Here is a 12331-nt window from a genome sequence, read left to right on the forward strand (position 1 = left end):
AGTCAGCCTGTTGACAAACTGCTTCATATGTAAACATGGTCAAATATACAAATACAGTAAAGCCCATCACAAACACACAATACACACACACACACACCACACCAACACACACACACAATACACACACACACAATACACACACACACACCACACAATACACACAGACTATCCAGTGGGTGGGGAAGCGCGACTGCCCCTCAGGGTTTAAAGGCCCTCTCAGGATTAATTTTAGACCGATTATGGACTCATGAACAATGTAGCCAGTCTTTCTCATCTTTCACCCCAGTCTCAATCCCAACAAGTTTCTGTTTTCCTGTCATCTTTCTATTTCCCCTTGTCCCTTCCTCTCTCTGTGCCACTCTCTTAACTCCCTTTCTTTCACTCTCCCTCCCTCTCTCGCCGCCTCCTTCCCTCCCAGCCGTGTCCCTGTCTAAACTCGCTCCCTGCACTGCATGAGCAACGCTGAATACCAAGGGGCTCACACACACACACACATCCCTCCCCCCACCCTATAAAGCATTAGGAGTCCAGGCAGTTTACCAATGGCCAGATCAGAGTGTATTTAAATATTGGCACTGTAGATACATCATGACATTAACAGACATATACAACTGTTCATCACAAAAACCACCAAACAACACAAGACCACGGAAAAAAGGAGAGCGTAAAAGAAGGAAGAGAAGCCCTGTTCATCCATCCACCATTTCAGATGTAGAGCTCTACCCCTTTAGACCCCAAACACACACATACATACATACAGAAGTCCATCCGCGTGGTTACACACACAAATAAACACACGTCAGTCTCTTTGGGGTCAGAGTGTGTGTCGGGTCTCTTTCCCTCCTAGTAAAAACAGTGAAACACAGGATGTAGAGTCTCCATGCTGGAGTCCTTCCATCAGAGCAGAGACCATGGCAGAACAATAGAGAAACGATGATGGAACGTTGTGTAGAGCTATTGTAGCACACTGTGGTCAGGGACGGACTTGGACCAGAAATTGGCCCTGGCATTTCTAACACATAGGCCCATTTCTTTCCTCAAGGCCCACACACTGGCCCCTTTTTTCCCTCGAGGCACCCATTATTAGCCAAATAGTGATCTTTTTGCGTGAAAAAAGTTAGATAGGCCCACTGAGCTTAAAATGGACCAGCCCATCTGGAATTTGCCAAAAATGCCAGATTGCCAGTCCGCCCCTGGGTGGGGTTGTGGGTCTGTGGTCCTGGCTAAAAGCCTGAACGTTAGAAAACACTGATGGAACATTAGTAACGTTGTCTTAACTGTTTAAATGTTGTGGTGAGGTTATGGGTCTGTGGTTGGAGTTGGAGTCTATGTACAGATGCTGGTAATTCAAGAGCTGATGCTGTAGTCCACTTCTCTCATAGAGCACACACAGAGCAAAGGGTGTATGGTTTCGGGGATAGGGGATTAGTGTGTTTAGCGTTGGGGGCAGAATTGTTCCATTAGGCCCCGCCTCTCTGTTCCTCAGCGTCTGTCACTCCTCCCACAGCTCCTCTAGGCCACACCCTCTTTCCAGCTGTGTCTGTGTGTCTGTGTGCGCCTTTGTGTGTGTGTTGCAGTTGGCTTTTGATTGTCATAGCTGGAGAACTGAAGATCTACTGTCCAGAGTTAGGAGATAAATTCTGATCCATCATCTTGTCTCTGAAAGTCTCTCCTTAAAAAAAGTTTACAAATCTGAAAAAAGTTTAGATTTAATGCCCCTGAAAGAGAAAGAGAGAGGGAGAGAGAAACCGTAATTATGATGTGATTGTTAAGACAGTAAAACCTTTACATAGCTAAATGGATGAAACCGATGTTAATAAATGTCTTTAGGTGTTCTGTCTAACCCTTTAGTAGAGAGAGAGAGTGGGTCCTCTTGTGTCTAACCCTTTAGTAGAGAGAGAGAGTGGGTCTTCTTGTGTCTAACCCTTTAGTAGAGAGAGGGAGTAGGTTCTCTTGTGTCTAACCCTTTAGTAGAGAGAGAGAGTGGGTCCTCTTGTCTCTAACCCTTTAGTAGAGAGATGGAGTAGGTTATCTTGTGTCTAACCCTTTAGTATAGAGAGAGAGTAGGTCCTCTTGTGTCTAACCCTTTAGTAGAGAGACAGAGTAGGTCCTCTTGTGTCTAACCCTTTAGTAGAGAGAGAGAAAGTGTGTCCTCTTGTGTCTAACCCTTTAGAAGAGAGAGAGTAGGTCCTCTTGTGTCTAACCCTTTAGTATAGAGAGAGAGTAGGTCCTCTTGTGTCTAACCCTTTAGTAGAGAGAGAGTAGATCCTCTTGTGTCTAACCCTTTAGTAGAGAGAGTGTGTCCTCTTGTGTCTAACCCGTTAGTAGAGAAAGAGTAGATCCTCTTATGTCTAACCCTTTAGTAGAGAGAGGGAGTAGGTCTTCTTGTGTCTAACCCTTTAGTAGAGAGAGAGTAGGTTCTCTTGTGTCTAACCCTTTAGTAAAGAGAGGGAGTAGGTCCTCTTGTGTCTAACCCTTTAGTAGAGAGAGAGAAAGTGGGTCCTCTTGTGTCTAACCCTTTAGTAGAGAGAGGGAGTAGGTTCTCTTGTGTCTAACCCTTTAGTATAGAGAGAGAGTGGGTCCTCTTGTGTCTAACCCTTTAGTAGAGAGAGGGAGTAGGTTATCTTGTGTCTAACCCTTTAGTAGAGAGAGGGAGTAGGTTATCTTGTGTCTAACCCTTTTGTAGAGAGAGGGAGTAGGTTCTCTTGTGTCTAACCCTTCAGTAGAGAGAGAGTAGATCCTCTTGTGTATTACCTGCAGCTACAAGCTGGTGACACTGAAGCTGTCATCGCTGGGGGGGTCTAGTAGCTGACAGAGCACCCCTCCTCCTCGAGGCGGGGGCTGTGGGTGGTAGCGGGGGTGCATCCCGGGGTACGGGGGGTAACCCATGTCCTCAGAATGTGGCGAGGACACCAGGGGAGGCTTGTGGTGGGGGGAGGGGTACGGGGAGAGCTGCAGGGGGGCTGGTCGCAGCCCTGAGTTGAGGTGGGGAGGCAGGTCCCGTTTGTGAGGTTGCGTGGGCATGGTGCTGTGAGGGGGGCGCTCCTCATAAAGCAGGGGGTGAGTGTGGGAGTGGGGGGAGAGGTTAGGGTGGGGGTGAGTGTGTGGGGAGAGGTTAGGGTGGGAGTGTTGTGTGGTGTTGGGATGGGGGTTGGGGTAAGTGTTCGGGTGGGGGTGTGGATGTGGATGAGGATGTTGGTTCTGGTTTGAATGAAGGTGTGTGTTGATGTGCGGGTGTGTATTGATGTGGGGGTTGGTGTGTGTGTGCGGGTTGGTGTTGGGGTTAGGGTGTGTGTGTGGGCTCAAGCTTGTCTGAGGTGCGTGTGGACTCATGTTTGCATGAGGGTTGCTGTTAGGGTGTGTGTGTGTGTTGATGTGTGCGGTAGTGTGAGTGTTAGGGTGATTGTTAGGGCTAGCGTGAGGGTTAACATTAGCGTGTACATGTGTGTTGCCGTGTGCATTAGCATGTGTGTGTGTAGCGGTGTGTGTGTTAGCGTGGGGGCTGCTGAGCGATGCCCCTCCGTACCAATAGGGGGAGCTACAGTAACTGGGAGAATCGTACTGGGAGGGGAAGTGGTCCTTGGAAACGGTTGCCAGGTTGCGATGGGGGGGGCTCAGCGCTGTTCCACAGTGTGGCAGTAACCGTGGCGATGGTGAGCAGGAGGGGGAGAAGGAGGCGGGGGGAGGAGCAGGGGTGAGAGGGGGATGGTAGGGCTGGGGAGCGGGGGATAGTTTGGGAGGAAAGGAGGAGGATGTGGAAGTCATTCCAGGGGAGAGAGAGGAGGATGAAGCCTCGCCAGGGAAGAGGGCTGGGTAGTGCTCCTCTGAGGACGGGGTGGAGGGATGGGCAGAGTAAGGGCACGGGGAGGGGTACTCACAGGGCTCGGTGGGGTAGCCGAGATGTGAGGTGGGGTTAGGGAGGGGGGAGAGGCTGCTGCTGTCTCCACTGTAGTAGTCAAGGCCTTCCTGGAACAACCCCCCCTGAGCAGCACTCCCTCCACCTCCAACCCCACCCCCAGTAGCCTTACCCTTCTTCCCCCCTGGGGGGCGCTCTCCAGGGGACGGGGACAGCCCCCCTCCTCTGCCTCCTCTTACCCCCCTGGCCTGCCGTCCCCCCATTCCACTGCGTTTTCCACCAGAACCCTGGGTTGGGGTGGAGGGCTGGGTCTGGCTTGGCGGGCTGTTGGGAGAGTCTGGGGTGGTCCCTGGTCCTGCTCCTGGTCCGCCACCCCCCTCCTTCTCCGTTTGGGGCTCGGCAGCATTCCGTTTCCTGCGCCCCCGGCTGGGCTTCCCCTGCCCCTGGAAGAGAACATTCTGGCTCCAGTTGTAGGAGGGGCCTGAGGCACTCTCATGCCAGTCCATCATCAGCTTCTCCAAACTTGATAGGCTGGACTGTCCTTGACCTCCCTCTCCACCAATAAGAAGAGACTCCCTCCCTCCACCCTGCCTATAAGCCCCACCTCCGGAGCCTGACCCCGAGCCTCCGCCACTGACCCCACCTCCTGACCCGGTGACCCCTAGGTGGGAGGAGTCAGATGAGGACTCTGATAGACTCTCGAGGAAGGGTTGTCGCTTGGCCTTCTGGGGGGTGTAGTTGGAGATGTCCAGGATGTCTTTGGGCTCGCTGGGGCCTGGGTCACTGCAGCCTCCTGGGTAGCCACCATAGCCCGGCCTGAAACACACATACACACACACAGCAGAGGATCAGTTTCAGCAAGGCAAACCACAGAAACTCTAACCTTGATGACATAAGTACTTATTTGGAACCCAAGGTGATTTTGTAGATCAGGGTTCTGAGCAGTCCTGCAATGTAGCGTAATGTATCTCAAACACAATACACACTTATAAGAGGTTAGGGTAGGATTGTAGTAGAGTTCTCTAATCCACATTTTGTGGTTCCAGGTAATTTAGACCTACCTGAAGCTACTTACCTGTAGTTACACTGGTTGGAGGGGTAGTGTCTGTATCCCTCTGGGGAAGATGGGGAGGGGAAAGGGCTGTTCTTGGCCATGGCCATATACCCCCCTCTTCCTGGAGAAGATGGTCCAACCTGCCCAAGGTAGCCCCCATAGCCCCGCTTGGAAAAACTGGAATATCCCATCTGACCTTGGCCCACGAGGGTGGCCGTGGAGGCCTTACTCAGCCCGGCTGCCCCATAGGCTGCGAAGCTGCAGTCTGCGGGTCTTTGTGGCACTGCGCTGCCCCCTGCAGGAGTGGAGGAGGAATAGCCAGGCGTGTAGTGACCGTAGGAGGAGGAGGAGGGATGGGGGGAGCTGGGGGAGCGGGACGGAGGGAGGGAGGGAGCGTTGGACTTGGGGAACGAGGAGGAGGTGGGGGAGTTCTGGGACAGGTTATAACTGTAAGGAGGTCTGGAAGAGGGATGATGTAGGGTTGGGTTCTCCCTTGGCTCTCCTTTGGGTCTGCGTTTGGGGCAGGCTGGGGACCAGCGAGGGCCTGGTCCGCGGGCAGGGCTGGAAGAGTCGTAGCTCAGGGTGGGAGGAGGTTTCCTGGGGTCAGGGCGAGGGGAGGAGATGTCCAGGAGGTCTGAGGAGTTGTCAGAGTCCAGCAGGGAGCGGAAATATCCGGCGAACAAACCCTGCGCCTCCTCTCCACCTCCACCGCCTCTGCTTCCGCCAGGGCTGCCGTACGCACTCCCTCTCCCCCCCTCACAGGACAGGAAGCCCCCCCTCGGGGAGCCACAGACCTGGTACCCTCCTGGCCCTCTCTCCCTCATGCCTCCCCCCTCCTCCCCCCAGACACCTCCCCCATTAAACCAGTCTTGTTCCAGCTGCCCCCCTGCCTCCCCCTTTAGAACCCCGTTCTTGCGCGAGCGTCGTTTCTTAACCGGCTTCCCCCCCTCACCCCCAACCCCCATCTCCCCCCCTGCAGCCCCTCCTCCTCTGCCTCCCCCACCCTTCCCTCGTTTCTTGAGTAACCCTGGTTCTGACAGAGCCACTTTCCTTTTCTTCCCGATCGTCTCAAAAAAGTCACTGAAGGAGCTCTTGAAGCCCTCTCCGCCGGCTCCTCCTGCTCCTCCCCCTGCTCCTCCTCCCCTGCCTCCAACACCTCCCCCCCTGCCTCCCCTGCGTCTGAACCCTGTGAGTCGGTGGAGCAGGGCGGAGATCCCAGGGTTGTCGGACGGCGTGTGAAAGCTGTCCGGTTCGCTGGGTGTCCAGCAGCGTGGTGGGGAGCAGCGGCCAGTGGCCGGCGGTTGGCGGTTGAGGAATGCCAGTTTGGACAGAACGTCTCCGTACTCCGTCTTCACGTCGTTGGTGTCGTTCACGTATGACGGTTGCGGAGACGGGAGCTTGGCCCTCCGGCGCCGACGAGGTTTCTTGGGCTCGCCATTCCCACCGGTGGTTTTATCCGGCGTTCCAGGTACAACCTGTTTGGGAGGTCGGCCACGGCGACGTTTCAGGATCACAGGAAGTTCTCCAGGCGGGAACATGACCATCACACTCTTCCCGTTGTTCTTCATACGGAGGAGCGCAGTCGGCTCTCGAACTACCGCTGTCCCCCCCTCGGCTCCCTCCAACCTGCCATCACCACCTGCCCCGCCCTTCTCAACTGTCTCCATGGAGGAAATCTTGTAGCTCTTCTGGCGTCGGCTGAGGTTGACTGGGATACGAGCTACCTTCACCACGATACGCCTCACCTGGGGAACAAATACAAACAAACAAATATTATTTCCCGGGTGAAATCTAGTTGTCAAGTGATGTCAAATCAACATGACAAGATTCTTTTGACTGCTATGTGATTAATAATATCATAGAACTTGAACTTACACCAACAAACCGGCGTTTCCGTTTGGTAAGGGGATCTAGTTCACCAGGCTCCTCCTTCTTCACTGCCGGCCGGGGCACTGTATTGGTCAATGGACGAGGCGAGGGATTGGTTGCTGGTCTGGGATTGGTTGCTGATCTGGGCAAAGGTTTGGGCGAGGCTTTCATCGATGGTCTGGGTTGGGATTTTGGTTTGGCATTGGTTGAAGATTTGGGTTGGGGTTTGGTTGAAGTTCTTTGTTGGGGTTTGGGCGATGGCCGGGGGGCGGAGTGAGAGGAGGGGCGTGATGAGGGGTGTGTTGAGGGGAGTGGTGCTACAGGTACTGGTGCAGGGGAGGCTGCAGGCTTGGAGGCTGCAGGCTTGAAGGCTGCAGATAGACACTCCTCCACTGTGGGGCGCTCTACCTTCACATGTACACTCACCCTCTCTTTCTCCTCTTCCTCTTCCTCCTCCCTCTCGCTCTCCCTCCCTCCCCTCCTCTCTCCATCCTCAGTGCATCGGCGGATGCGGGAAGACTTGCGTAGCTGGCAGGGGAAGCGAGGTCGACCGGAGCTACGAAGTGCATACTTTCTCTCACCTTCGACAGGTACAGGGGAGGGGTCTACAAGGGCTGGACCAATAATAGAAAGGTCTGGACAGGCTGGACCGATAGGAGAAAGGCCTGGAGGATTTGGACCAGTAGCTCTTGAGGGTTTAGAGAGATCTAGAGGTATTGAACTAATATTAGGGGCAGGGCTAATGGCCGGGGGCATGTCTCTGTTTGCAGAGTGTGAAGGAGCGGGGCTGCAGGGAGAGAAAGCAGCTTGCTGATTGGTGCAGGCTGAATGATTGAGAGGCAGGAGGACCTGTCGCTGAGGTGATCTGGTGTGTGTCTCTGGTGATGAATCAGTTCTGGGCTGCTCTGGACCGGCAGAGTCCAAGTGTGTGTGAGCATCCATTTGTCTGTGAGCACTTGTGTGTGTGTGAGCGTCCATGCACGTCTCTGCGGGTGTCTGCATTTGGATGTCCTTGTGTGTCTGCATGCCTATGAAGGTCTGTCCAGGTGTGTGTGTTGGAGCGTCGTTGAGTGTGTGTGTCTCTGTCTGCCTCCGTCTGCGTGTTCCAAGGACAGGCCTCCTGTGCAGGTGAAGACCGTTAGACAGGGAGGGGGGTGAGGGGGAGGGTAAAAGTTCAAGGGTCTCCTGAGCTCCAGCCTCAGCGCTGGGTTCCACTGTGACCTCCTCCTGTACCCCTACAGCCCTTTCCCCCTCAAACCCCTCATACCCCTGCTCCTCCACTACGGCCCTGCCGTCGCACCCCACCCTCCCACCTCCCCCCGACCGCAGGCGTCCAGACAGGCGGCTCATCCACCCAGGGCGACAGCAATGATAATGTCAAAGTGAGAGTGTCAGTGTTGGGCCCCAGTGACCCTCTTCGGAGAGGTTAGGGAGCTCTCTCCCTCTCTCTGTTTGTCTGTGTTTATGTGTGTTCCTCTGAAGTCACAGACCTATATCCTGAAGGGTTGGGTACCTGAGGAGAGCGAGATACATAAGATCAACACACTCCGAACAGTAGATTCTAACAGATAATTAACGTAATGTTAGGGAGGGAGAAGTTGGGATTTGGTGTCAATCATTCTCATTCATATAGGATTGGGATCGTTTTGTAAACAGATTTAGGGCTCCAATCAATCCGTATCTCAGACGTTTAGCTTTACAGCGAGACTGAAATTTAAAGGCAATGTTAGCAGAGACTGCATTCACAGTACAGGCGGCATATGTCTGCTCAATCGAAAATTACCTTTTACATTTTTATCGAGCAATCTGTAAGGCTTCAGCGAGATCCAGATTGAATAGAGCCTATAGTTTGGACCACAAATACTTTAATGTAACAGATCAGTAACTTTGATGTATGATAGTTTCATTTTTGGGTGAAGTGTTCCTCTACTGTTACCAAGAAGTAACATTGATAGAACATTGACACATCATAACATCCCAGTGCTGTCATTTACCATTCTGGTAGAGTTTATCCAGGCCGGCTGTCTGTCTGCTGTGGTTCTTTGGGTCGGCAGTATGTCAGTACAGTTCATGCACACATACTACACACCCGTCTCTAGCACACACTATAAACTTTCCTCTCTTTCTCAGCTACTGCTCTTGACTGCCCATCACTTCTGAAGAGAGAAAGAGAAAGCACAAAGGGGGGGGGGGGGGGGGGGGGCGAGAGAGCCAGAGAGAGAGAGAAAAGGAGGAAGAGGGAGATGGACAGCCATTAACAGGACAGCCGTGATGTTTGACTAGAAGGTTACACACACATACACACACACAAACATTGTGACTTTACTGTCCCAAACAGGGAAAGAGAAATGTGTGAATAACCAGCAGAGGGAGGCAGAGAAATGATGAATAGAAGTCAGATTATGTTTGGTGGAGAGGGAGAGATGGAGGGATGTATACAAAAGAAACACAGTAAGACCTTGTGAAAAAAATGAAAAGCCAAATGAGAGTGGAATGGTATCTTAAAAACCACATTCACACAATCATTTCCATTGTCAGCAGTGTTGGGGAGTAGTGAACTACATGTAGTTCAACTAGTAATTAAAATACATTTTTTTGTAGCTTGGTGGTGGTTGAACTAAATAAAAATCTTAGTAGTTCTTATATATAATATAAGTTATATGTTTCAAAAGTACTTTTTGCCATGTAGTGGTGCAGCTAACAACTGGAACGACTCTACACACTACTTGTTTTGCAAAAAAGATAAGAATATATGAGTGAAAAAGGCTATTTATTTCATATTTTTTATTTCAAACCTCCAAGTTAGCACATTTGGTATCTTGGAAGTTTTGGGGAACGTCTGTTTTTGGTTTCTCATTGGTTCTGGGAACGAAGCCATACGTTTCCTGACCGGTAAAACAGAGCGTTTAAAAAACACGTTTCAAAAGGACTTTTAATAACACTGCTAGCTTAGGTTAACTGTTTTGAACTCGAAGCACAGGACACATTAAATGAATTTGCTTCATCATCCAAACACATCTTTTTTTATTGTGGCACGGCGTCAGCGTACGGAAGTCCAGAGAGGAATGAATGAAACAATTATTCCCACGTTATGTCGAGATCACAACTTATTTATCTCATTATCACGACATAACAAAAGTTGTTTTGTCGAGATCACAAGATAAACTACAAATAGGAGTGGACGTATTGATGACAGATTGACAGTATGGCTGAGACGGCAGCGCATAAGTTTTTATGGATCGCTACACTAAAGGATGGTACATTTCATGCTAACATCATGCTTTCATTTGTGTTTGGAGCTCATTATCAGTTGATAAGTTAGAATGTTAGCAAGCTAAATGTCCCTCACCTTGAGCTAAGAGCTCTTGGGGCATCTAAACCCTTGTGGGGCATTTAAGCCATGAACGATGGCTGACAGGCAGCCCTGTCTCCCAGGCTGTGTGCCACCCCCAAGACCACAGCCAATCGCATTCAAACAACAACACAACTAACTTGACTAGTCTTGTGGTTGGGTAAGCTAGCTAGGTAGTTTTGTTAGCTAGTGAGCTTGTAATCTATCTTGTTACCTAGCTTGCTTAACTGATACAGTATGTGTATAATTGTAAGGGACACCATGTTTTATGGATAATATTTAAAAGTACAAAGTGGGTGAGCTCCATTCCTGACAGGCTGATCAGATACAGTAGCAACCTCAGAGGCTGATAAATCAGGATTCTGCCCTTTTGGCTGTTTCATGGGTCAAACTCCTTGCAGGCAGATTAGCATTATGTATATTTGACCGACCACCTTGATTCGGTCTTATGTAGCAAAATTTGAAATTGTGTTTTTTACATTGGATGAAAGCAGAGACACAGAGCTACAAAATGGTATATCATGCACTGCATTTGAGGAACAATGGGAAAGTAATTCTGCTTTAAAAATTTATAAACTTGTCAAATCAAATCAAACTTTATTTGTCACATGCGCCGAAAACTACAAGTGTAGACTCTACCGTGAAATTCTTACTTACAAGCCCTTAACCAACAGTGCACTTAGTGAAGAGTTAAGAAAATATTGACCAAGTAGACTAAAATAAAAAGTAATAATGAAAGGTATCACAATAAGAATAACAATAACGAGGCTATATACAGAGGGCCCTGGTAGCGAATTAGTGTGCAGGGGTACAGGTTAGTTTGTACATGTAGGTGGGAGTGAAGTGACTATGCATAGATAATACACAGCGAGTAGCAGCAGTGTTGAAAAATGTTGGGGGGAGGGTCAATGTAAATTGTCCGGTGGCGATTTTATTAATTGTTCAGTAGTCTTATGGCTTGGGGGTAGAAGCTGTTGAGAAGCCTTTTCGTCCTAGACTTAGCGCTCCGGTACCGCTTGCAGTGCGGTAGCAGAGAAAACAGTTTATAACTTGGGTGACATTTTTTCTCTGACAATTTAATGGGCTTTCCTCTGGCACCGCCTATTGTATAGGTCCTGGATGGCAGGAAGCTTGGCCCCAGTAATGTACTGGGCCGGTCACACTACCCTCTGTAGCGCCTTATGGTCAGATGCCGAGCAGTTGCCATACCAGGCGGTGATGCAACCGGTCAGGATGCTCTCGATGGTGCAGCTGTAGAACCCTTTGAGGATCTGGGGACCCATGCCAAATATTTTCAATCTCCTGAGGGCGAAAAGGTTTTGTAATGCCCTCTTCACGACTGTCTTGGCATGTTTGGACCATGATAGTTCGCTGGTGATGGGGACACCAAGGAACTTGAAACTCTCGACCCACTCCACTATAGCCCTGTCGATGTTAATGGGGGCCTGTTCGGCCCACCTTTTCCTGTAGTCCACGATCAGCTCCTTGTCTTGCTCACATTGAGGGAGAGGTTGTTGTCCTGGCACCACACTGTCAGTTCTCTGAGCTCCTCCCTATAGGCCGTCTCATCGTTGTCGGAGAGGAGGCCTACCACTGTTGTGTCGTCAGAAAACTTAATGATGGTGTTGGAGTCGTGTTTGGCCACGCAGTCGTGGGTGAACAGGGAATACAGGAAGGGACTAAGTACACACCCCTGAGGGGCCCCAGTGTTAAGGATCAGCGTGGCAGAAGTATTGTTCCTACTCTTACCACCTGGGGGCGGCCCGTCAGGAAGTCCAGGATCCAGTTGCAGAGGGAGGTGTTTAGTTCCAGAGTCCTTCGCTTATTGATGAGCTTTGTGGGCACTATGGTGTTGAACGCTGAGCTGTAGTCAATGAACAGCATTCTCACATAGGTGTTTCTTTTGTCCAGATGAGAAAGGGCAGTGTGCAGTGCGATTGAGATTGTGTCATCTATGGATCTGTTGAGAGTGGTATGCGAATTGGAGTTGGTCTAGGGTGTCTGGGAGGATGCTGTTGATATGAGCCATGACCAGCCTTTCAAAGCACTTCATGGCTACCAACGTGAGTGCCACAGGGCGGTAATCATTTAGGCATGTTACCTTCACTTCCTTGGGTATTATTACAGAATCGGTCATGGAGAGGTTGAAAATTTCAGTGAAGACGACAGTTGGTCTGCACATGCTTTGATTACAAGTCCT

General features: G+C 50.7%; 1 protein-coding gene across 1 annotated transcript in view; it reads right to left on the reverse strand.

Moving 5' to 3' along the window:
* Positions 1–535: 535 nt before the first annotated feature.
* LOC110496491 (AT-hook DNA-binding motif-containing protein 1) overlaps positions 536–12331 on the reverse strand; it is a 44254-nt gene continuing 32458 nt past the window's right edge. The window contains exons 2-5 of the mRNA XM_036951070.1: positions 6786–8292; positions 4932–6655; positions 2755–4672; positions 536–1718 (exon numbers count right to left, since the gene is read on the reverse strand). Coding sequence (XP_036806965.1) covers positions 2761–4672; positions 4932–6655; positions 6786–8129 — 4980 coding nt within the window. The 5' untranslated portion in view covers positions 8130–8292 and the 3' untranslated portion in view covers positions 536–1718; positions 2755–2760. The remainder of the gene's footprint in view (positions 1719–2754; positions 4673–4931; positions 6656–6785; positions 8293–12331) is intronic.

This window comes from Oncorhynchus mykiss, chromosome 18 (genome assembly GCF_013265735.2).
Source record: "Oncorhynchus mykiss isolate Arlee chromosome 18, USDA_OmykA_1.1, whole genome shotgun sequence".
NCBI classification, from domain to species: Eukaryota; Metazoa; Chordata; class Actinopteri; order Salmoniformes; family Salmonidae; genus Oncorhynchus; species Oncorhynchus mykiss.